General features: G+C 47.5%; 8 protein-coding genes across 8 annotated transcripts; 4 read left to right on the top strand and 4 right to left on the bottom strand.

Moving 5' to 3' along the window:
- Positions 1-15: 15 nt before the first annotated feature.
- Positions 16-1918, top strand: HD556DRAFT_1306942 (peptidase family C78-domain-containing protein; the record flags this gene model as incomplete). Its single annotated transcript, XM_041299977.1, has 11 exons — positions 16-68; positions 130-248; positions 300-446; positions 500-629; positions 680-816; positions 870-938; positions 984-1029; positions 1077-1117; positions 1167-1380; positions 1431-1763; positions 1816-1918. The coding sequence occupies 11 exons, from the start codon at positions 16-18 to the stop codon at positions 1916-1918; spliced, it is 1392 nt and encodes a 463-aa protein (XP_041162128.1).
- A 2800-nt stretch (positions 1919-4718) lies between these two features.
- Positions 4719-6619, bottom strand: HD556DRAFT_1359667 (CDK-activating kinase assembly factor MAT1-domain-containing protein). The gene is made up of 5 exons (XM_041302587.1): positions 6318-6619; positions 6172-6260; positions 5968-6120; positions 5842-5915; positions 4719-5793 (listed from the first exon to the last, which is right to left on the bottom strand). Exons 1-5 carry the CDS (start codon positions 6489-6491, stop codon positions 5144-5146), a joined length of 1140 nt encoding a protein of 379 aa, XP_041162127.1. The 5' UTR covers positions 6492-6619; the 3' UTR covers positions 4719-5143.
- A 1004-nt stretch (positions 6620-7623) lies between these two features.
- HD556DRAFT_1431323 (cyclic AMP-dependent protein kinase catalytic subunit) lies at positions 7624-8972 on the top strand (the record flags this gene model as incomplete). Its single annotated transcript, XM_041304999.1, has 3 exons — positions 7624-7906; positions 7960-8756; positions 8811-8972. The coding sequence occupies 3 exons, from the start codon at positions 7624-7626 to the stop codon at positions 8970-8972; spliced, it is 1242 nt and encodes a 413-aa protein (XP_041162126.1).
- A 444-nt stretch (positions 8973-9416) lies between these two features.
- HD556DRAFT_1306939 (Brix-domain-containing protein) lies at positions 9417-10903 on the top strand (the record flags this gene model as incomplete). The annotated part of the gene is made up of 4 exons (XM_041299976.1): positions 9417-9596; positions 9648-9878; positions 9937-10504; positions 10563-10903. 4 exons carry the CDS (start codon positions 9417-9419, stop codon positions 10901-10903), a joined length of 1320 nt encoding a protein of 439 aa, XP_041162125.1.
- A 651-nt stretch (positions 10904-11554) lies between these two features.
- HD556DRAFT_283881 (uncharacterized protein) lies at positions 11555-14210 on the bottom strand. The gene is made up of 5 exons (XM_041310137.1): positions 14144-14210; positions 13333-14082; positions 12490-13278; positions 11655-12129; positions 11555-11603 (listed from the first exon to the last, which is right to left on the bottom strand). The coding sequence occupies exons 2-4, from the start codon at positions 13867-13869 to the stop codon at positions 11713-11715; spliced, it is 1743 nt and encodes a 580-aa protein (XP_041162124.1). The 5' UTR covers positions 13870-14082; positions 14144-14210; the 3' UTR covers positions 11555-11603; positions 11655-11712.
- Position 14211: 1 nt separating this feature from the next.
- HD556DRAFT_283813 (cytochrome c/c1 heme-lyase) lies at positions 14212-15242 on the bottom strand. Its single transcript, XM_041310136.1, has 2 exons — positions 14659-15242; positions 14212-14606 (listed from the first exon to the last, which is right to left on the bottom strand). Exons 1-2 carry the CDS (start codon positions 15084-15086, stop codon positions 14369-14371), a joined length of 666 nt encoding a protein of 221 aa, XP_041162123.1. The 5' UTR covers positions 15087-15242; the 3' UTR covers positions 14212-14368.
- Positions 15107-16932, top strand: HD556DRAFT_1359658 (2-nitropropane dioxygenase). Its single transcript, XM_041302586.1, has 10 exons — positions 15107-15360; positions 15410-15612; positions 15663-15802; positions 15855-15873; positions 15929-15953; positions 16012-16198; positions 16254-16534; positions 16589-16620; positions 16669-16691; positions 16740-16932. Exons 1-10 carry the CDS (start codon positions 15285-15287, stop codon positions 16816-16818), a joined length of 1065 nt encoding a protein of 354 aa, XP_041162122.1. The 5' UTR covers positions 15107-15284; the 3' UTR covers positions 16819-16932.
- HD556DRAFT_1359652 (uncharacterized protein) lies at positions 16933-18676 on the bottom strand. The gene is made up of 7 exons (XM_041302585.1): positions 18507-18676; positions 18318-18345; positions 18151-18257; positions 17572-18099; positions 17382-17517; positions 17228-17326; positions 16933-17175 (listed from the first exon to the last, which is right to left on the bottom strand). Exons 1-7 carry the CDS (start codon positions 18595-18597, stop codon positions 17040-17042), a joined length of 1125 nt encoding a protein of 374 aa, XP_041162121.1. The 5' UTR covers positions 18598-18676; the 3' UTR covers positions 16933-17039.
- Between the last annotated feature and the right edge of the window lie 1283 nt (positions 18677-19959).

Below are 19959 nucleotides of genomic sequence, written 5' to 3'. Positions count from 1 at the left end.
CGCGACACGAATCGGATGGACTCGGACGATGAGATAGAAATTATTGGCGAGAGGAGCTCACGGCCATCGTGAGTGAAGCCATCAAGTCTATCGTTATCCTCCGCAAGCTTATTCTGGTGATACCACCAGCTGTGCTCAGGCTGGCCTAACACTCTGCCAGTTGTGTAACATGAATTTTGACTCCGAGAACCTCAGCGAACTTCAGCGCCAACAGCACTATGAAGCACACTTCAACTCCAGCTCTAGTAGTACGCATCTACTGACATGTTTTATGCTCCGCGTTCTCACATATTTGATAGAACAATCTAGTAATAAATTCAAGAAACCAGCAATACCCAAAGACTTGTTCAAACCTTGCAGCTTCCAACTACCACTTAGGAAGAAACCGGCAGATGAATTTTGGTATCCTACCCTGTCAAGACCGCCACCTGACAACTGCTGTCCAGGTATGTCTGCTAGAATTCACATGGTCTGTGACCCCTGAGTTTAACTACACCAGGCTTGATCCCGCTCTTGAAACATGCTTTGAAGAAATGTCATACCAAAGGAAACACGCGCAGAGCTGTTCTCTGCTATGAATCAGCTACTCATATCTGTGTCGAGGCATTTGACCGCCGATGGGGATGTGGGTAGGTATAACACCAGTCACTATTTCTATCTAATTGACGTGCCATATCAGATATCGCAATTTCCTCATGGCATGTGCTGCGCTCATGGATCAGCAAATCCAGAACATATATTTTGCCTTACTAGATGACCCCTTTCCCCCTGGTGTTCGCAATTTGCAACGTTGGATAGAAGCTGCGTGGAAGGAAGGTGCATATGTCGGCATCTGCAAGGTAATTACAGCACTAAGTTGCCTTTGGCAGGTTATGACCGTGAAGGTGCCAAAGACTTAAGGAACCTGGTAGACACAAATAAATGGATTGGTACAGCAGGTACGACTGAAAAAACTGCTGCTTAAGGTTCCGATTGATTCATAGACGCGCTTTCAGAACTCTATACCGCATTCACATTTCGTGGAGTCCCGTACGTCATTCCCTCTTTGTAAGACGACGTGCTGAGTCTTCATACAGCTCGCAGCTCGTAGATTTTGATCTTTCAAAGAGCGAGAAAGGTGACTTTCAGTTCTACATTGGCGAGTATTAGACTTATCCCACTGTCAGGGATTCAAGTTATGATAGACTGGATTGTCCAATACTTTTCGCCACCAAATTCAAAACAAGGCACGGTGACTGATGTCCTCCGCGGCGCTTCGCCTGTGATTGCAACGGACAAAATGCCTCTTGTTCTGCAGTTTAATGGCCATTCTCAAACAATCATTGGATACGAGATCTCAAAGAATGGGGACACCAATCTTCTCGTATTTGACCCTTCAAGGTAAATTCGCTGTTATGAGTAGGTGGAGACACTGATGCAATGTCTCCAAGGCCACCTAGACTGAGCATGCGTCGAGCTGCAATAGCTGGATCTTCTTCTGTTGTATGGGAACAGTCTCGGACAAATCAAGTGCTACAGTCTGTCATACATCCAACGTCTAACGGACGCTCCTCGAAGCTGAAACGTCCTTCGTCGTCTTCCGATATACAACAGCACAAACGAAGTAAATCATCTGAACCAGACAACGAGATCATCATCGTGGAAGACTCTGACACACCCAGGAATGACGAGGGATCGGGCATTTCTCCAGGTCAAACGCAGCCATTGACACTCGACCCTAGCAACGTCGTTAATCACTTTCGGCTTGGCACGCGTAAATTGCAGTGCGTACTCTTCTATTGCACGGACCATGCGGACTCAGTGACCTGTCCTCAGGCGCAAGCAAAACTACCAGATACTATACTTTCCCATGACCGATCCATGGTCCATTGAAGAACGTAACAAGCGAAAGGTTGTAACGAGCATCTCGTGTGGTTGATTTTTCTTGTTTTGACCCAACAGTCATGTTTCCCAGTAATTCTTCAGCATCCCACCTCGTAATTTGACATTTTTTTTGATCACGCACCTGTACAGGATAGTCGATGGTGGAGCATGACCGTGTAAATCCAGGCGAGATGAATATTGAACCGATATTTCAGATTCTTTTTGTCCCATTCGAGCACATCTACGTGTAATCTGCTGACGTATCTGCTCTTTGTGCGAAGTTTTGGACGCAATCATAGTGACAAACTAATCAACAGAACCACCGAGTTCCGGCCTCCTTCAGGCTTAAATACCTCCATAACACTGCCCAGGCCATCATTATCCCCTTGCAGAATTCATATCACCTATTGCACAAATAATGCATTTCTCCTTCCGTTGCGTTGTTACTGCGTTGACGCTATCTATGTCTGCCAGTGCATGTGGGTCCCAATACTCGTCTTGCAAATCATCAAAGGATTGTTGCGGTGGTTTTGTTTGTTGGATAACCAGTGTAATTTGCTTTTTTGCGTCTAGAATTCAATCCCTTGACTCATTGTTTGCCCTGTGATACTAATAGGCTCCTGATGGTTACTGCGTTCTTCCCGTTCCCCCTTCCCATTAAGCTGGCAGTGCGGATGACATGTCGCAACAGTAAGTCAGTTCTGCTTTCGCATGCTATCGTGATTAATGGCACGACGTGTAGCTCCTCGCTAAGTTCATCAATATGGTTGTTTCTGGAGTCTGGGTATATATCCCTGACGTTCAGGGATTTGAGCAGAAGAATATGTCAAACAGATGTGATACAAATGCCCAGATGAATTATTAGTGACATGCAGGTGCTGTCAAGCTTTGTATGAAAATCTGTCAGAGTTCCTGATCCTTTAAGATCCATGCAACTACAAAATCGTTCATCATGCATCGTGTGGAGGTTTAATGTTGAACTGGTCCATTGAAGAACGTAACAAGCGAAAGGTTGTGACGAGCATATCATGTGGTTGATTTGACCCAACAGTCAGTAATTAATTCTTCAGCACCACACCTCGTAATTTGACATGTTTTTGACTACTGTTTCAGATTCTATTTGTCCCCTCAATTTATTTGGGCACATCTACGTGTAATCCGCTGACGTGTCTGCTCTTTCCGCGAAGTTTCGGGGTGACAAACTATCCAACAGAGCCGCCTCCTTCCGCCTTCAGGCTTAAATACCTTCATAGCGTTGCCCAGGCATCATTATACGAGATTCTCCGTTGCAGAATCCATATCACCTATTGCACAAATAATGCGTTTTCCCTTCCTTTGTGTTGTTACCGCTTTGATGCTATCTGTGTCTGCCAGTGCATGTGTGCCCCAGGGCCGGCCTTGCAAATTATCACGTGATTGTTGCGATGACTTTTATTGTGCGACGTACGGTGTGAGTACTCCTCCGAGCGGTTTACTTTTTTGCATCCAGAATTCAATCTCTCGACTCATTGTTTGCCTTGTGATACCAATAGATTATTCGTTACTGCGATTATCCCCTTCCCCCTTCCCGTTGAGCTGGCGGTCCAGATGACACGTCGTGACAGTAAGTCAGTTCTGCTTTCGCATTGAAATGCTAATAGCTATTGGTACTGTGATTAATGGCACAATATATAGCTCCTCGCTAAGTTCATCAGTATGGTTGTTTCTGGAGTCTGAGCGAATATCCCTGATTCGAATAGAAGAATATTGTGTCAAACAGATGTGATATAAATGCCTAGAGGAATTCTTAGTGACGGTCAAGCTTTGTGAAAATTTGCCAGAGTTCCTGGTCCTTTAAGAAATTAAGATCTATGCAACTACAATATTTCTAGCATCCTGACGTTCATCATGTATCATGTGGCGGTTGAACGTTGAACTATAGTTGTAGCGCAATTAGATGTTACATATATCGATGGACCTGAAAAGTAGACTTGGTCGCTGTTATTTGTTATTGGAGAAATACCCGCTCTAGTATATGTAAGGCAGTCTAGCAGGTCCTCCACACAGCTTTCCGACAGGTAAGTTCTGCGATTCAGCGCACCAACTTGAAAGTATCGACTCCTTGTGCAGTACTTCGCTGAAGTCTTGCAGAAAGCTACAAGCGATCTCAAAATTCATTTGCAAGCCATTGCGAAGGACCGCCGTGTCACCGCGACGCTCATCATGCCGGATGACGATCGTGATCACGATGCAGTGCGGGCACAACAAGGAGATTATTTCTAGAGTTCAACAGTTGACTGAGGGGGACCAGCATTTTTTGACGAAGGCTATCAAGCAGATATGTTGATTGCACGTGTGGAGTATTCACGATCATTGATACGTGCGCAGAGGTGATAAGCAAGATCAGGGCTTCGCAAGGGGATCTCGGTGTCGGAGAAGCCAGCATGATGAAGTCGGTCATTAGGTTTGAAGAACGAGTCGTCAGTACTGATGTAATATCCAGAGACGACCGTCATCACCTCATACAGTGTAAAAGAGATCAGGTCCTTTAGAAAACAAACTATGACCGTGCAGTGTCTAAAAAGGACGATACGTTGACACGGTTACGCGAAGCACACAGGGACATTGAGAGCAGGCACAATGAAAGTGCGTACGGAATTATGCGCGCTGAGATCGAGCACCTTAAGTTTCGCACTGAACTGTGAGTACATGTTCGAACCACTCACCAGTGGCCGACGATATAATGTCGACTTGAATGATCCAATGATCGAACAAGATACTAAGTATTTCTTAGCTTGAACATGATGGCCAGAATATCTAAGCTCTGAAATAAGTCAATCACTTCGAGAAGGCAGTCAGAAAGCAGGTGGACTCACGTCGCATTTTAGAACTCTCTGTGTCATCCCCCCTTCCCGGAACTACATGAGATGGACTTCAGCGACAAACACAGGGAAGTAAACTAGAACATTTGTAGGCCACGATTCTTGTGATGATGGTTGCTCCGTAAATTTAGGCCCTGAAGTTGCGTCAAACAAGATGACATAAACTCTCGTACAGCCTTTATTGGCATTGTTCGTCGAGCCACCTCCATTCCCATCGTCCTTGGCTGAACAAAAAGAGACATTCGTACCTGACCTCTTGATTTTCGGAAACCATTTAGCTTACACAGATGCTGTGCTACCTTTCATGCAGAATATTGACGTAGCGATTGTTTTTGGAGTTTAGCCTTCCTGGGATGCAGTATTAGAATTGTCATAGCTGACTTGATACATCAATGCGGAACAAACACTGCAATCAATTTTCAGGCGGGTGTTACGATACTGTCAGTCCGTGCAGGCAATGGGTTCAGCCCTGGCAGAGGTAGCAAATCCAAACCAGCAACAGCACACCTGAGAGCTCTGTCCCAAGCTTCTTCGACCCGATATCCTCCCGCTCTCATGATTCCTTCACGATCCTTCCTTACTGCGTCGCTGTACATATCGTCGTACTGGTCCCGGATCGTGTAGAGATCTTCGTAAGCATACCAATCGTCCTGCAAGGGGACGTGTGGTGGATCTGGAATAACAGTACTTTGAGCAGCGCGTGCACGCAGGAGCTGGGCATTGCTTCTTAGAACTGTGGTAGTAGTAGAACGAGCGGATGATCTCTTCATTGCTTCGGCACGAGATTTGGCGATGACCTTGGCGGCACTCTTTGTGCTAGTCTCGAGGCGATCGATGATTTCGCGTTGGGATGTTTCTCGTTCTTCACGCTCTATCTCTTGTTCTCTTCGCAGCTCTAGTGCACGCTGTTCTTTCTCCTGTCGTTCTAGCTCTTCTTGTTCCTTCAAAGCTTGCGCGTATTGTTCTTCCCGCTGAGAGTTGAGTTCTATAAGAGCTGCGTTTTCACGTCGATGAGCGAGTATCCGAGCCTCAGTCTGAGCAATGTTGACGTCGTTGATAAGGTTGAAAGCTTAACGGCATGAGTACGGCATGACACCGTCAAAGATGAAGTACTCACTGATATCTTCCACCTCTTCAAGATAATCATTGTAGGAGCGGAGATCGAAGAAGTCTTCGCGTCGTTTGTTGAACCTAGCCGTTCGTGATAAAGTTCAGTTCTTGATATAGATATAGGATTACCCACTCCTTGGCTATTCGTCTGCGCACGGCGACTTCTTTTTCCACAGTAAGGTCTTCAAAAGTCTGTGGAGTGAATGCAAGCTTTCGTAGGACCTTTTGGCAGATAGGACACGGTGCGGGTCCCAAGGTGAACAAGCGGTCGATGCATGACTCGCACCTACAGGATATTGGCATCAGCTTGTGTTTCTATGCGAACTTGGATGCATACATTTTGTGGTAACAGGAACTGACAAGAAGACGGAGCTTTGGATTCAAGTACCGATCAGACTTGCACACAGGGCATTGGTCGTCCATGGACTTGTAATTCCATGGCATGTAAGTGAATGGGCTTGAAGTATAGAGACTACGACATACGAAATATTCTGTAGTTCGCCCAGATGCATCTTTAACGCCTCCGCTGAAAAGGGTAGAGGAAGTGCTCTGAACTTGAGGTGTACTGGAGCGAGCGGTGTGTACATTAGATGTTATGCCACCTTTCCGGACTGTCTTTCCTTTCAACCAGCCACCTACGTTGGCGCGATTTGACATATGTAGCTTATAGATAAAAGGGAAAACAAGTTTTTGACACTAGGGTCGTGCAGCCGGGTGTTTGTGCACGGTAATGCTGTGCAATCATCAAACACGTGTATTTCATAATACTTATACAGGGGTATTATACATAGTATCAGTTCAAGCTTTCAAGTTCCTCTCATCCAATCACTGGATCATCATTGATTATGATACAGTATAGTCTTTTGAGTATTCTCGTATTAGACTCTTCCGTTGGACCAGGTCACTGACATCCCTGCAGAGAATCCTAAAGGCTTCGCCTGTGCCAGAAGGGGGACAGTTACGAACCTTGGCCCTAGCAAACCTGAGGCCTGAGTGCCCTAGACTGTCTAGCTACCAATGGGAAGACCGCTGTTTGTTCATTATGCATTATGGCTCAGGGATCTAACCAAAGGCTGACGCCGCCGTCACCGTACACGATATCGAATTATAAGACGTTTGGACTCCGGACAGACCTGCTTGTGATGTAGTAAACCGTCGGATGAGTTGAATGGTACTAGTCGGACGTCCAGTGGGTGAGGTAGTAAGATTACTTGTGGCACGAGCGCTTAAAGACTCGAAAAGGCTAAAAGTAATATAAAAGCAGAATGAAGCCGGACACTCGCTCGCTTACACGTCACGGGGCAACGGCCGGGGTGACGCTTGTCAGGATATTCAAGTTCTGTGAACTTCTGTCTCAGCAACCGTCGTATCCTACTTAGAACCGCACTCACGCTCAACTTATCTTCCTTCCTCTCTCTTCTCATCCACTCTCCTGCTTCACAAATAATACCAGGCCTACCAACTGGCAGGCCTATCTCTACGCCTTTGACTTCGCTAAGCTTGCCCTCTCCTTCTCAGCATTCATTCAGTCATCAATTATCTCAAACTTTCGCGATTGCACCCCCGGCAGGGTGGAAGAGCAACTATCAATCTTTTTTCAGGTCCGTCATTTTATATCATCCTGCTCTGTTATCACACCATAACTCTCAACCTCCAGTCCTTCATATCTTACTTCAGTGAAAGGATGCATGATTCTGTAATGCAATCCTCCCGTTCGACCTCATTCAACGCCCCAGCTGGTGCGACTGGTAACTCGGTTGATGTTCGACTTTTTTGTGAACCGCAGGCCATGATCGGCCAGGGGCCTATCACCCCTCCTATCTCTCCTGGCAACAGCGAAGATAAACAAGAACCCAAACCCACAAATTATCTTCCAGAACAAGTTCAACAAACTGCCTTTACCGTCAACACTTCTACTCCAATGTGGCAGGAGTCACAGGTTCCCGTGGTAATAGCTCCAAAACCTAAATCACCCGCAAGACCTCCTGCAAGGTTGTTGGAGGATGAAGCAGTTCACGTAGAGAGACGGGGTGTGCTCAGGCTGCTCGATTTTGAGGTGAAAGGCGCCCTCGGTTTGTGCCCGTGTCTTCCCAAGGTCAACACTTTCTTATTGTTGATTTGACAGGTACCGGCACTTTTGGGAGAGTGCTACTAGTCCGCCTCAAGACAGCGAATACAGGATCTCAAAATATTTTCGCAATGAAAGTCTTGCGCAAAACCGAAATCGTACGCCTCCGCCAGATCGAACACGTCAACGCAGAGCGCTATATTCTCTCACGTGTGCGCCATCCATTCGTAGTGGACCTTTTTGCAACCTTTCAAGACAGTCTCAACATTTACATGTTGATGTCTTATGTTCCTGGTGGTGAACTATTCACCCATCTCCGACGGGCGGGCCGTTTCACTCCCGACGTTACTCGATTCTATCTCGCTAACATTATCCTCGCCCTCCAGTATTTACACTCCTTCAACATCATATATCGTGATCTCAAGCCTGAAAATCTACTCCTCGACTCTCGAGGCTATCTCCGACTCACTGATTTTGGTTTTGCGAAAATCGTTGACGACCGTACCTGGACCCTTTGTGGCACCCCTGAGTACCTTGCCCCAGAAATCATTCAGTCAGACGGTCACGGAAAAGCCGCAGATTGGTGGGCATGCGGTATTTTGTGTTACGAGATGCTAGTCGGCTACCCGCCATTCTTTGATGAGACCGCCTACGGTATCTACGAGAAAATCCTACGAGGCAATATTAATTGGCCACGCACCATGGATCGGCTATCTAAAGAACTGATCAAAGCGTTCTTACATCCTGACCGAAGTAAACGTCTTGGTAATATGATAGGTGGACCACAAGACATTCTCCACCATCCTTGGTTCCGAGGCGTTGATTGGGAAGCTTTGGAACGATGTGAAATCAAGGTGAGGAGCATTATCAACTACCTTGAATTTAATTTTTACCTTCACCGATCAAAGGCACCGATCATCCCCCACACGACGTCACTGGATGACACTCGTCATTTCTTGAACCTTCCCCACCCAACCCTCGAAGACATGCCCGGACTTGTCATGGAAGAAGCTCCTCCTCCTCTCCATCGGCGCTTTGACCCTATAACGTATCATTTTCTTGAATTCTAATCCGAGAACCCAGATTATTTATCGCTGCTCGACTTTCAGCTGATCTATAGCATAAACATTTCTCCATCTGTCTCCACCTGATTTTGCCTCTCTTCCACAGCCTCCATCTGTGTCCTTAGTTACCCTTGCATAGGATATCATCGGTGAGCCACCCAACCGACACCTCTGTTTTATCGTTCTGCTCTCCGTCTCGTATGTAGCTTTGATCTGTCATATGATGTATCATTCCTGTCGTGTTTGTATTGAGCCCCCAAACGTCTTGAAACTATTTATTTAATCTTGAACTTTGACCTGTAGATGGGCTTGGCTCCTTCCGCATGTAATCGTTGCTTCGAATAGACGATGTCTTTGATTGATTGTCCTTATTGAATCCTAAAGGCGTTGTCAAATAGAACCAAACAGCCGCCTTGAGTTGCCGAAAGGAAAAAGTTTCCTAAAATCACAATGGCTCGTAGACGCAAAAATCGCACACATCTGAAGGGTGCAGGGGCAACTGTACAACGCGCGAACGACGGTGAACCTAGGTCCTTCATCATCAAACATGGACAAGTGGGTTCTTCCCTCACGCAGCTCGTTCGCGATCTGCGAAAAGTTATGGAACCAAATACCGCCAGTCGTCTAAAGGTGAGCCCGACCAATCTTGTGTTTCAAACGTCTTTGAACATCTGAGTGCAGGAACGTAACCGTAACAAACTAAAAGACTACCTGACTATGGCTCCTGCGCTCGGGGTCACGCATTTGCTGGCTCTTACTGTCACAGACGTCGCGCCCTCACTGCGCATGGTTCGACTTCCTGCGGGACCTACTCTCAGCTTCCGTGTGGAACGATACAGCTTGATGAAAGACATCTTGAAAACTTCTCGATCCTCACGAAGCATGGGGATGGAGTACCTCACCGCCCCATTAGTAAGTGACACATAGTAGCTTCGATCATCAGTCTCATACAACCATGATAACTTTATAGGTCGTCCTCGCTTCCTTCCCTCCACCCTCTCCCGAAACACCCCCACATCTTCCACTGCTCATGAAATCATTCCAATCTCTTTTCCCTCCATTATCCCCCAACTCAATGTCGCTCTCCAACTGCCGTCGGATCGTCCTGATAGCATACAACGCCGATAGAGGAACCGTCGAATTCAGACACTATGTTATCACTGTAAAACCATACGGCATCTCAAAGCGCGTCCGACGCGTGCTCGAAGGTGCCCCCAAAAAATCATTGGCCAACCCCTCCAGTGGGTTCTTGGACCTTGGAAACGAGAAGGATGTCGCGGACTTCTTGCTTAGAAAAAGAGGAGAGCCTAGCCCCGGGAGCGACGGGTATGAGTCTGCGGCATCGTCAGCTTCGAGTGCTGCTGGCGATGACGGGGATGCGGTGTCGTTGGCAGATGATTATGTTGGGCGGAATAACAAGAAGGGGCAAAAGAAGGCTGTTCGACTGAGTGAAGTTGGCCCGAGGATGGAGCTCAGGCTGATTAAAATTTCTGAAGGCCTTCCAGGGAAGGAAGGCGCTGTGCTGTATCATGAATTCGGTGCGTTACAAATCAATCATATAATAATGCAAGGGTAATTGATCGTTTTATCGTGCAGTCAAAAAATCAAAAGCCGAAGCTGCTGCGCTCAAGGCTGCTCATGTCGCTAAGGAGAGATTGCGAAAGCAAAGAAGGGAGGAACAAGACAGCAATGTGCAGCGGAAGAAAGCAGAAAAAGAACAAGGGTCGCGAAAGAACCAAGAGGATTCTGATGAGGAAGCCAGTGACGCTGAGGCTGACGAATCTGACCAGGAAGCTCATGATGAGTGGGATGAAGATGAGGAGATAAGTGAAGTAGGTGGCAGCGATGATGAACCAGGGAGCGATGAAGAGGAAAGTGAGGATGAACCCGAAGAAAGACCGCCTACCAAGAAGGTTCGAATACGAGGAAAACGGTGAACTATGAAGTATGTTTCTCATGTTGGAGTATATTTATACGTTGATTTGACCCTGAGTGGGGATACGATATGTATGGAAATCGGACCACAGCGCGCATTTCATCCTCTTCCGCTCGTGGTAGAGTGATCTGGTGATGGAGACTAATGTTCAGACCCTCAAGAGCGTCCCGTCTTCAGTACATACGCAAGGTTGTATTTAAAGCTCACTGTCGAGCCGTGGATACATGAAAATGAATGGGGACAATACATATTAATATATTTAATCAACGTAGATCACAGAAGTGAGTCCGTAATTAAATTAAGTAGATAGTCCATGATCGTATCAATGAAGGAGACAATACATCAAATACAATCTGTAGTCTGTACAGTGGAGGAAGCCAGAAGGAACCTGGTCTGTTAGATGTACTAGTATGTGCGGGACTTGGACTATAGGTGGCGACCTTCAACTTCTTGGGAATAACTCCAGGTCGTAGGGGACAATGAAGGAGGTCGTTGTGTCGTTTGACGCATCGTCGAGATATGGTCGTAGGGGACCTCTGACTCATCGAAGAGCTGATATGTCGGCGCGTAGTATGTGTGGGGCCCTCAACCTCGTGGGTAGTATGACTCCATGTCGTAGGGGACAGCGAGGGAGGTCATTAGGTGTCGGGTCGTAGGGGACCTGACACCAGACGTGTTGGAAAAGATGCGTCATCTATTTTCTAACATAGAGATATCAGTAAGAGAGGTAGGAGTATGAGTGGGCCACTCACTGTTCGTAGACGTCATGCGGAGTTCAGCAGCCGATAGGACGCCGATACTGTGGTCGTGCTAGTAGGGTGTGTTGTGGCTGACGTTTTGGTGACTGCTAGGGGTTATCGTCAAGAATAGGAGGCTCCATGTTTCGAAGTACGGTGTCGATAGCATCGTCGTGTAGGGTGTGTCGTAGTTGAAATTCCGAGGATTGATAGCTTCGATATTTCGGAGTAGAGTGTTGGTGGTGTTGCGGTGCAAGTGCTGGTGACTGGAACTGTCGTCTGTGTTATCTTGTAACATGTGTTTCGATGGCTGAGAGACATTGTCGTTGAGAGTATGAGCGTCTGATCTGTCCAGCAGAGCATCAACTTGAATAGCGTAGTCGTTGTCGAGAGTAAGCGCTTCTAATTTGTGCAGTAGAGCGTCGAGAGCGTGGTCGCCGTCGAGAGCAAGTGCGTCGATAGTGGAGTTTTCGTTGGAAGCGACAAGAGCCTCTGATTTTCGAGGAAGAGCGTTGATAGCGTGGTTGCCGTCGAGAGCAAGTGCGTCGATAGTGGAGTTTTCGTTGGGAGAAACAAGGGCCTCTGATTTTTGAAGAAGAGCGTTGATAGCGTGGTCGCCGTCGAGAGCAAGTGCGTCGATAGTGGGGTTTTCGTTGGAAGCGACAAGAGCCTCTGATTTTTGAAGAAGAGCGTTGATAGCGTGGTTGCCGTCGAGAGCAAGTGCGTCGATAGTGGAGTTTTCGTTGGAAGCGACAAGAGCCTCTGATTTTCGAGGAAGAGCGTTGATAGCGTGGTTGCCGTCGAGAGCAAGTGCGTCGATAGTGGAGTTTTCGTTGGAAGCGACAAGAACCTCTGATTTTTGAAGAAGAGCGTTGATAGCGTGGTTGCCGTCGAGAGCAAGTGCGTCGATAGTGGGGTTTTCGTATGCAGTGATAAGAGCCTCTGATTTTTGAAGTAGAGTGTCGATTGCGTAGTTGTCGAGAGTAAGAGCTTTTGATTGTTGCAGTAGAGCATTGATAGCGTGGTCGTGCAGATGTGGCTGAAATTTGGATAATTGAGAGGGAACATTGTCGAGAGAAAGAGCTACCATTTTTCGAACTAGGTCGTCGATGGCATGGTCGTGTACTACGGTGCGTTGAGGTTGACATTTCGATGAATGAGGGGAACCATTGTCGACGTGTGGACGAAGAATTAATAAATGAGAGGATACATGGTCCAGAGGAAGAGTTGAGAGGCGAGAGGGGGGATCGTCGAAGGATACATTGTCGAGAGAGTGTGTCGAATTGAAATGAGAGGGTACATTGCTGAGAGGAAATAGATGAGAAGGTACATCGGCGAGAGAGATAGTTGAAATATGAGATGGTACATCGTCGAGAGAAAGAGCTGACATTGCTCTTGTTAGATTGTCGTCGATAGTGTGAGAGTCGTATTCAGAAGGTACATCGGCGAGAGAAATAGTTGAAATGTGAGAAGATACATTGTCGAGAGAGTATGTTGAAATGTGAGACGGTACATCGTCGAGAGAAAGAGCTGACATTGCTCTTGTTAGATTGTCGATAGTGTGAGTGTCGTATTTGACGTGCAAGGTGTTTTCAGGCTCATCGTCCGTAAGGCACTGTGCTGTAACCTGACAGTCTTCCTATAGATCAAAATATTAGTTGACGGAAGTCAGAGAAATCTCGCCGTCTCTTACCTCGTAGAAAGTGCTTTCGTCAGCAAGTGAATCAAGGTCTGTGGTGTCCGAGACGCAGTCGCCGAAGAAGACGTCCTCGTCGAAGTACTCACCACTGGCTATGAGCGTCGTGTCAGAATCAATTATAAATAAGCCTTCGGTGGGACCGTCAAAGGCGGGTTCAATTGATTCAGTCACTGCGTGCGACGAGGATGGCTGAACTGGTGTTCCAAAAGCCTTGGTTGTTGCGATAGCATCCGCAATCTTGTCGCCAGAAAAAGGTGCGTTGGGCTCGGCGGTATTGTCCACGTCCTTGTGAGCGGGGACGCATTGGAAATCGTCGCTGAGGAATTGTCGAGCAGCTTTAGCGGTGGCTAGAAGAAGGACAGTTGTCGAGGAGCAGACAGTGGATGTGACGAGGCTAATGGAAACCTTCTCTGATCTGGATATGACCTGAATAGTGCGGTCGATGACAATTTCTTTGAAGAAAGCGGCTGTAAGATAGCCTTGGAGAGCAACACGGGCGGTACGGGTCAAGGTAGTAGTAGAGATCATCATGGCGAATGAATGTAGGATCGTAAAGAAATTGGCGGGCGTGAAATGATGAATGGCGGAACTGACTGAGGAATATCAGTGCGGCGACAAACACGAGGTATTTATACTCCAGGTTTAAACCTTATTTGCACCAGATTTGCAGACCGATAAACAAAGACGATCGCGACGCGGCGCCTGTCACGTGTTTGAAAAATCAACCATATATAACTTCGGTGACTGAACGATGAATGTCATAAGTATCCCCCCGGGCACAACTCTATAGGATTAGATTACATACCAAAGGCAAGGTAGGCTTGATTTACATCAGGCTTGGTCCTTCGTCAAGGAGAAGCTGGGTCGATATATGATTCAGACGACTGAGAATGGTGGTGGTTGGATCGACGTATCGCCGTTCCAATACCATGGCTACAAGTCCTAAATATATTCACAATTAGTAAATCACGGGTGGGATATAAATTATCTATGGGATCCAGAGAGGTGAATATACGTTTATGAAGACTACTCATGACTGAGACGGGGTGTTGCTACTGCGAACACTTCCAAACCAATCTTGCCAAATATTCTCGGCTCTCATTTTCACCCCCTCCCAGTTGTCTAAGGCAGGCCGAACATCGAGATAGAAAGAGACATTATTTGACGATGGCCCTGCCCCCCGTCCGGTATAGAAGTCGATTACGTATCTGATCCGGGTTCCGCATCGTTCGACCACCCAGTCATGACGATCGAAGGGAGCAGAGTACCTGCAAAATAAAATCAGCATTCCCCGTAAGAGCTGTAGGCTGAAGCACGTACCCGAGTAAGGTCATGAGTCGAGCTTTTGGAGTCAGGTCATTAGGTCTGCCCTTGAAGGTTACAAGCTTTACTCCCCCACACTTTTCACCACCTCTCCCAGATTCCCATTTCATCAGCTCTGACCAGGCGCGTTCATTGACGGCGTTATGGATAGGAATGATGGTCTTCATATCTGGAGCATGCGGATTATGATTCTTGCGTGCCATGGCAGCAAAAAACTGAGCCTCCGACGGGTATACCCAATTACCATTGTCTGTTCGGGGTATCGAAGAAACCTCCCGTTCGGTCGAGAGCGAAGATGCGTTAACTGGATATGTATGGCTGCTCCCTGGCAAGACAGAGGCCCATGTTGTACGAGATTTGTGGTCGACAGGACAGGACTGGTCAGAAGAATGACTACCGTGGTCGACCGGACATTTGTCTGCCATGGCACAAGTAAAGATAGCCTTGATGAGTCATCAAATCATGGGTCGGTTTGCACGTGATTGGGCTAGTGGACCGGTGAGTTGTTCGGAACTTGTTCCCGTACGCGGTGGCCGCTACGGGTTGCAGCTTTATTCAAATGGCTGCAACGTGGAAGAGCTAGCGCTGTGGTTCACATTCGGTTCTTACCCTGGTACTTCATCATGCCGTCCTCGCAGCCAGTGTTCTCGACGCCTCTGACACGCCTCTTCAAGATTAATCATCCCGTCATGCTTGCAGGTGACTTTACTGTGTTATAGTTCTCATAACGACATTCATATGTGTGTAGGCATGAGCGTTGCCGCAGGGCCCAAACTAGCTGCAACAGTGACCAATTCGGGCGGCATTGGTGTCATTGGCGGAGTTCGTCAGAACCCCAAGATGCTCCAGGAATCTATCAATGAACTCAAGAGCTATTTGGAAGATAAGACCGCACCATTCGGCGTAGACCTCTTGCTTCCTCAAGTAGGTGGTAGTGCTCGAAAGACAAATGTAAGAGCCCATCTCCTACCCAGAGACATGTGTCTAACACCGGTATCTAGTATGATTATACGGGCGGTCAACTTGACGCACTTTTAGACGTCGTTATAGCCAGCGGGGCTGCACTTTTCGTTTCTGCCGTCGGTGTGCCGCCAAAACAAGCTGTTGACAAGCTTCATGCTGCTGGAATTCCAGTCATGAAGTATGTGTGTGTGTTACACTTAGAAGTTGCAACTGATTAAACTCACCCTTAGTATGATCGGTCATCCAAAGGTAATGCGCTTTCCAATGAGATATAGCCTGTATGTGTCTAAATTGATGTCATTAGCATGCTAAGAAAGCCCTCGAGCAAGGTGCGAAGCTCACTTAGCTTCACTCCTGCTCTGCTCATCGTTTCCAATATCCTCCTAGGTGTTGACATCATCTGTGCACAAGGTGGTGAAGGGGGTGGTCACACTGGCGAAACTCCATTCTCCATTCTGATACCCACCACTGTTGATCTTTGCAAGAATGCCAAAAGCCCTTTAACAGGTGAGCAGGTCATCGTCGTTGCTGCCGGGGCAATCGCAGATGGCCGTGGTCTTGCTGCCGCACTTTCGTAAGTACTTCCCACGCCTAGTACGCTTCTTCGGTAGTGACATGTTTTAACCAAGGTATGGTGCGTCCGGTGTTTGGGTCGGCACCCGCTTTGTGGCTAGTACCGAAGCAGGCGCTCCTCCAAAACACAAGGAACTAGTTGTCTCAGCTGGTTATGACGACACTGTCCGGACCCTCATATACACTGGTCGTCCGTTGAATGTGCGGAAGACTCCTTATGTTGAAGAATGGGAAACCCAGCGACAGGGCGAAATTACAAAGCTTGTTGCACAAGGTCATGTCCCGCACGATGTCGAACTAGAGAATCATCCCGAGAAATCTCTGGAGGGTCGAATGTGTAAGGAAAGCTCGTTTGGACTATTTTCTCTGTCTCACATATTCACGTATGCAGGGTTAATGGGCAAGGTAGCAGGATCCATCAATGTACGTCAAACGATCATATTGAAACGCAATTGCTAATGGATTTCACAGGATGTTAAGCCGGCGAAGGAGATGTATGTGGCCTGTTTTCTGCTCTGAATTCTACTGACATCTTTACCTAGCGTTGATGAGCTGGTTGCAACAGCAGCTGTGAGCTTGAAAACAGCTTCGGTTCTAATGATAAGCAAAGCGAAGTTATGAGTGGCGATTTCCCTGGACTCTAGTTGTAATGGAAGGCCAGCAGAGAGCGCGACCTCACCGGAATATGAATTTATTGTATCCTTATTTCAGTTGTATGTACCCCTGTAGGATCTTCATTTCATACCTTGAACACAAATTTGATTTCTACGATACTAAGATATCAGTCCACAAGAAAGTCCTTGAATTGTACATGGTTGCAATTTATGGCTGTGCCATTTTCATCAGTTCTGATCTTCCACGAGGCTCTTCGTTGCCTTCAAATCCGCCTTTACCATCTCTGTCACGAGGGAATCGAAGTCGACCTTGCGCTTCCATCCAAGAACACGCTCGGCTTTGGCAGGGTTTCCAAGAAGAAGACTGCATACAAGTATGAGAATTTGCAAGAACAGGCGCGACGAAGTAAACATACTCGACTTCTGCGGGACGGAAGTACTGTGCGTCGACTCTGACTACCACCCGCCCGGTCTGAGCATCGTAGCCCTCTTCTTCCACACCAGAATTGCGCCACCTATATAAAATGAAGGACACATTAGACGTGATGCGAGTCAGGAGGGGATGCGTACATTATTGTAACCCCGACGACCGCAAAGGCTTTCTCGATGAACTCTCGTACAGGGTGAGTCTCTCCGGTGGCAAGAACAAAATCATCGGGTGTAGGCTGTTGAAGCATGCGCCACATGCCCTCGACGTAGTCCTTGGCTATGAGAAACATGATTCACTAGAGGCAATGAAACTGGACAGGTAGAATCTTACCATGTCCCCAATCTCTCTGTGCATCAATGTTACCGAGGTACAAACAATGCTGCTTGCCGACACTAATATCTGCAACTGCCCTCGAGATCTTCCTCGTGACGAACGTCCTCCCTCGCCTGGGGCTCTCGTGATTGAAAAGGATACCATTGCACGCATACATGCCGTACGCCTCACGGTAGTTCACCGTGATCCAGTATGCGTACAACTTGGCGACACCATACGGGCTACGAGGGTAGAACGGCGTAGTCTCACTCTGTGGGGTCTCGACGACCTTTCCATAGAGTTCTGAGGTTGAAGCCTGGTAGAACCGCGTGTGATTTTCGAGGCCGACAGTGCGGATGGCGTCAAGGAGGCGTAGGGTACCGAGGCCATCGACATCGGCAGTATATTCTGACATCTCGAAGGACACCTTGACGTGCGATTGGGCACCGAGATTGTAGATCTCTGTGGGGAGAACCTGGGCGAGGATGTAGACAAGGTTGGTGCTATCGGAGAGATCACCGTAGTGCAGCTTGAATTTGTTGGGTCCTGGGGAGAATGATCAATATGCAAGTTGTACGATCCTATATGGACACGCACGCTCATGCTGATCCGCATAGAGAGAATCTAGACGACCAGTGTTGAAGCTGGACGAGCGACGGATTATACCATGTACTTCATATCCCTTCTCCAGCAGAAGCTCTGCCCTGTATAAGGTCGAGAATCGAGATATAACTAGCGATTGACTGTACGAGAAACATGCTCACAAATATGAACCATCTTGACCAGTTATTCCTATACAATTTCAAATCAGCATACGTGCAACATAACGACAAGCCAGCAAGTGAATGTGTAGTATAAAAATGAGCGAAAGCAATGGCATGATTGCCTGTTTGTTTGATCGGACTGCGCATCATCCACGTTGAGGCAAAAGGAAAGCTGAAGATGAAACGAACCAGAGACCAGCGCAACTTTCCTCTTCCTGAACTCCTCAGGAGACGGAAGATCGATTTTCATCAATGGAGTACGAGCGATGTCAGAGGGCATTTTGAAGTACTGGTGGTTGCGGATGAATTCAAACTTTCAACTAGCACAGTTAATATAGCTGAGTATTACAAGTATAAATGGAGACAAATGGCCGCAAGGTTGTGAATCGGGCAAGTTCGGGAATTCCTTATTTAACTTAAGAGTAGCAGCTAGTGTACAGTACTATATATTATCCACCGTCCGATAGTGCAAGCCCTTCGAGCTATGACTGATGTTGCGATTGGAACGAGCGCAAATGTATATCATTCGATCGCAATTTGATGGACATCACAATGTACACTGCTCATATCATCTGAGCGAGTATGAATTACTTTCTGCGCCACGAAGAACAAGGTTCACCGCTTCCAGCAGAAAGAACGGCCGCTGTGCATGCGGTGATATTTGACACGATCTTGTTAGGCTTCTTTTGAATCTACCGAGAGGAGAGCAATCAGTATTATGACCCAACAAAGCTCGTTGTACTCACATTTTCGCTACTAGAAAGCGCAGTTTGGCATAAATCTTGTTCTTCAGTGTTGCAACGTTTGAGCGCCAGCTCCAGGCGGTTGTTCCAGAAGTCCAACATGCAACTGGACGCGGCGGGTTTCCGAGTCGTAACATAACCAGATCAACGTAACAAAAGGAAGACGTCTGACAAAACAGCAAGTCTAGCGTAGAAGCCGGGGTTAAGGGAGAGGAAAACGTCTAGGGACCCCGAACTTGGTTGATAGCCGCCTCCAGGCCTTCTTCTACATCTTCCTTAGTACCATCCTTCTTCACAGACACGTCAGCTATGACGGCGTGAGTGCCCCCGTTCGCCCCCCTCCACTGCTTGATTATCGAGGGCACTTTCCCAGCGTTTGCCTGCAGCTGGAACTTATGGTAGACCGTGCCCTCGGTGGTGACCTCCCCGTCGTAGTCCCAGCGGACGCTGAGTTGTTCCAGCTCGGCCTCTTTTTGGGGACTACCGTCTTGCCCCGGCTGGCGGTGGGGTTGGCAAAATTTTGCCGGGCCTTGCCGTCGACGGCGTGGGTGATAGCGGCTCGTAAGACCTTCTTCATCTTATCTTTGGTCAAGAGACGACACCTAGATGCCCTCAGCGTTAGCAAACATTGACTCAAGATCAGTGCGGAATCAGCGGGGCGTACCTCTTCGCGGTCTTGTTGAGTAGTGATAGAATGTGTGAAACAACTGTCGACGTGAGATGGAATGAAATGGACCGAGCAGGAAAGGAGGTGTACGCCAGTAGAACTAGCGAGAAGCGAGTGCTAGGATACATCAGTAAGAGAACGTGTGAGATACGAATATACTACGCACCTCAGTAGTGTTAGGAGACAATGCTGAGGTGTCAACAAGAGACGCGGATGATGTATCTACCTACGG

The sequence above is a fragment of the Suillus plorans genome, assembly GCF_016647745.1.
Source record: "Suillus plorans strain S12 chromosome Unknown HD556scaffold_18, whole genome shotgun sequence".
Classification (NCBI taxonomy): domain Eukaryota; kingdom Fungi; phylum Basidiomycota; class Agaricomycetes; order Boletales; family Suillaceae; genus Suillus; species Suillus plorans.
The sequence above is the reverse complement of the archived record's forward strand: the minus strand, read 5'-3'. Positions and strand labels throughout refer to the sequence as shown.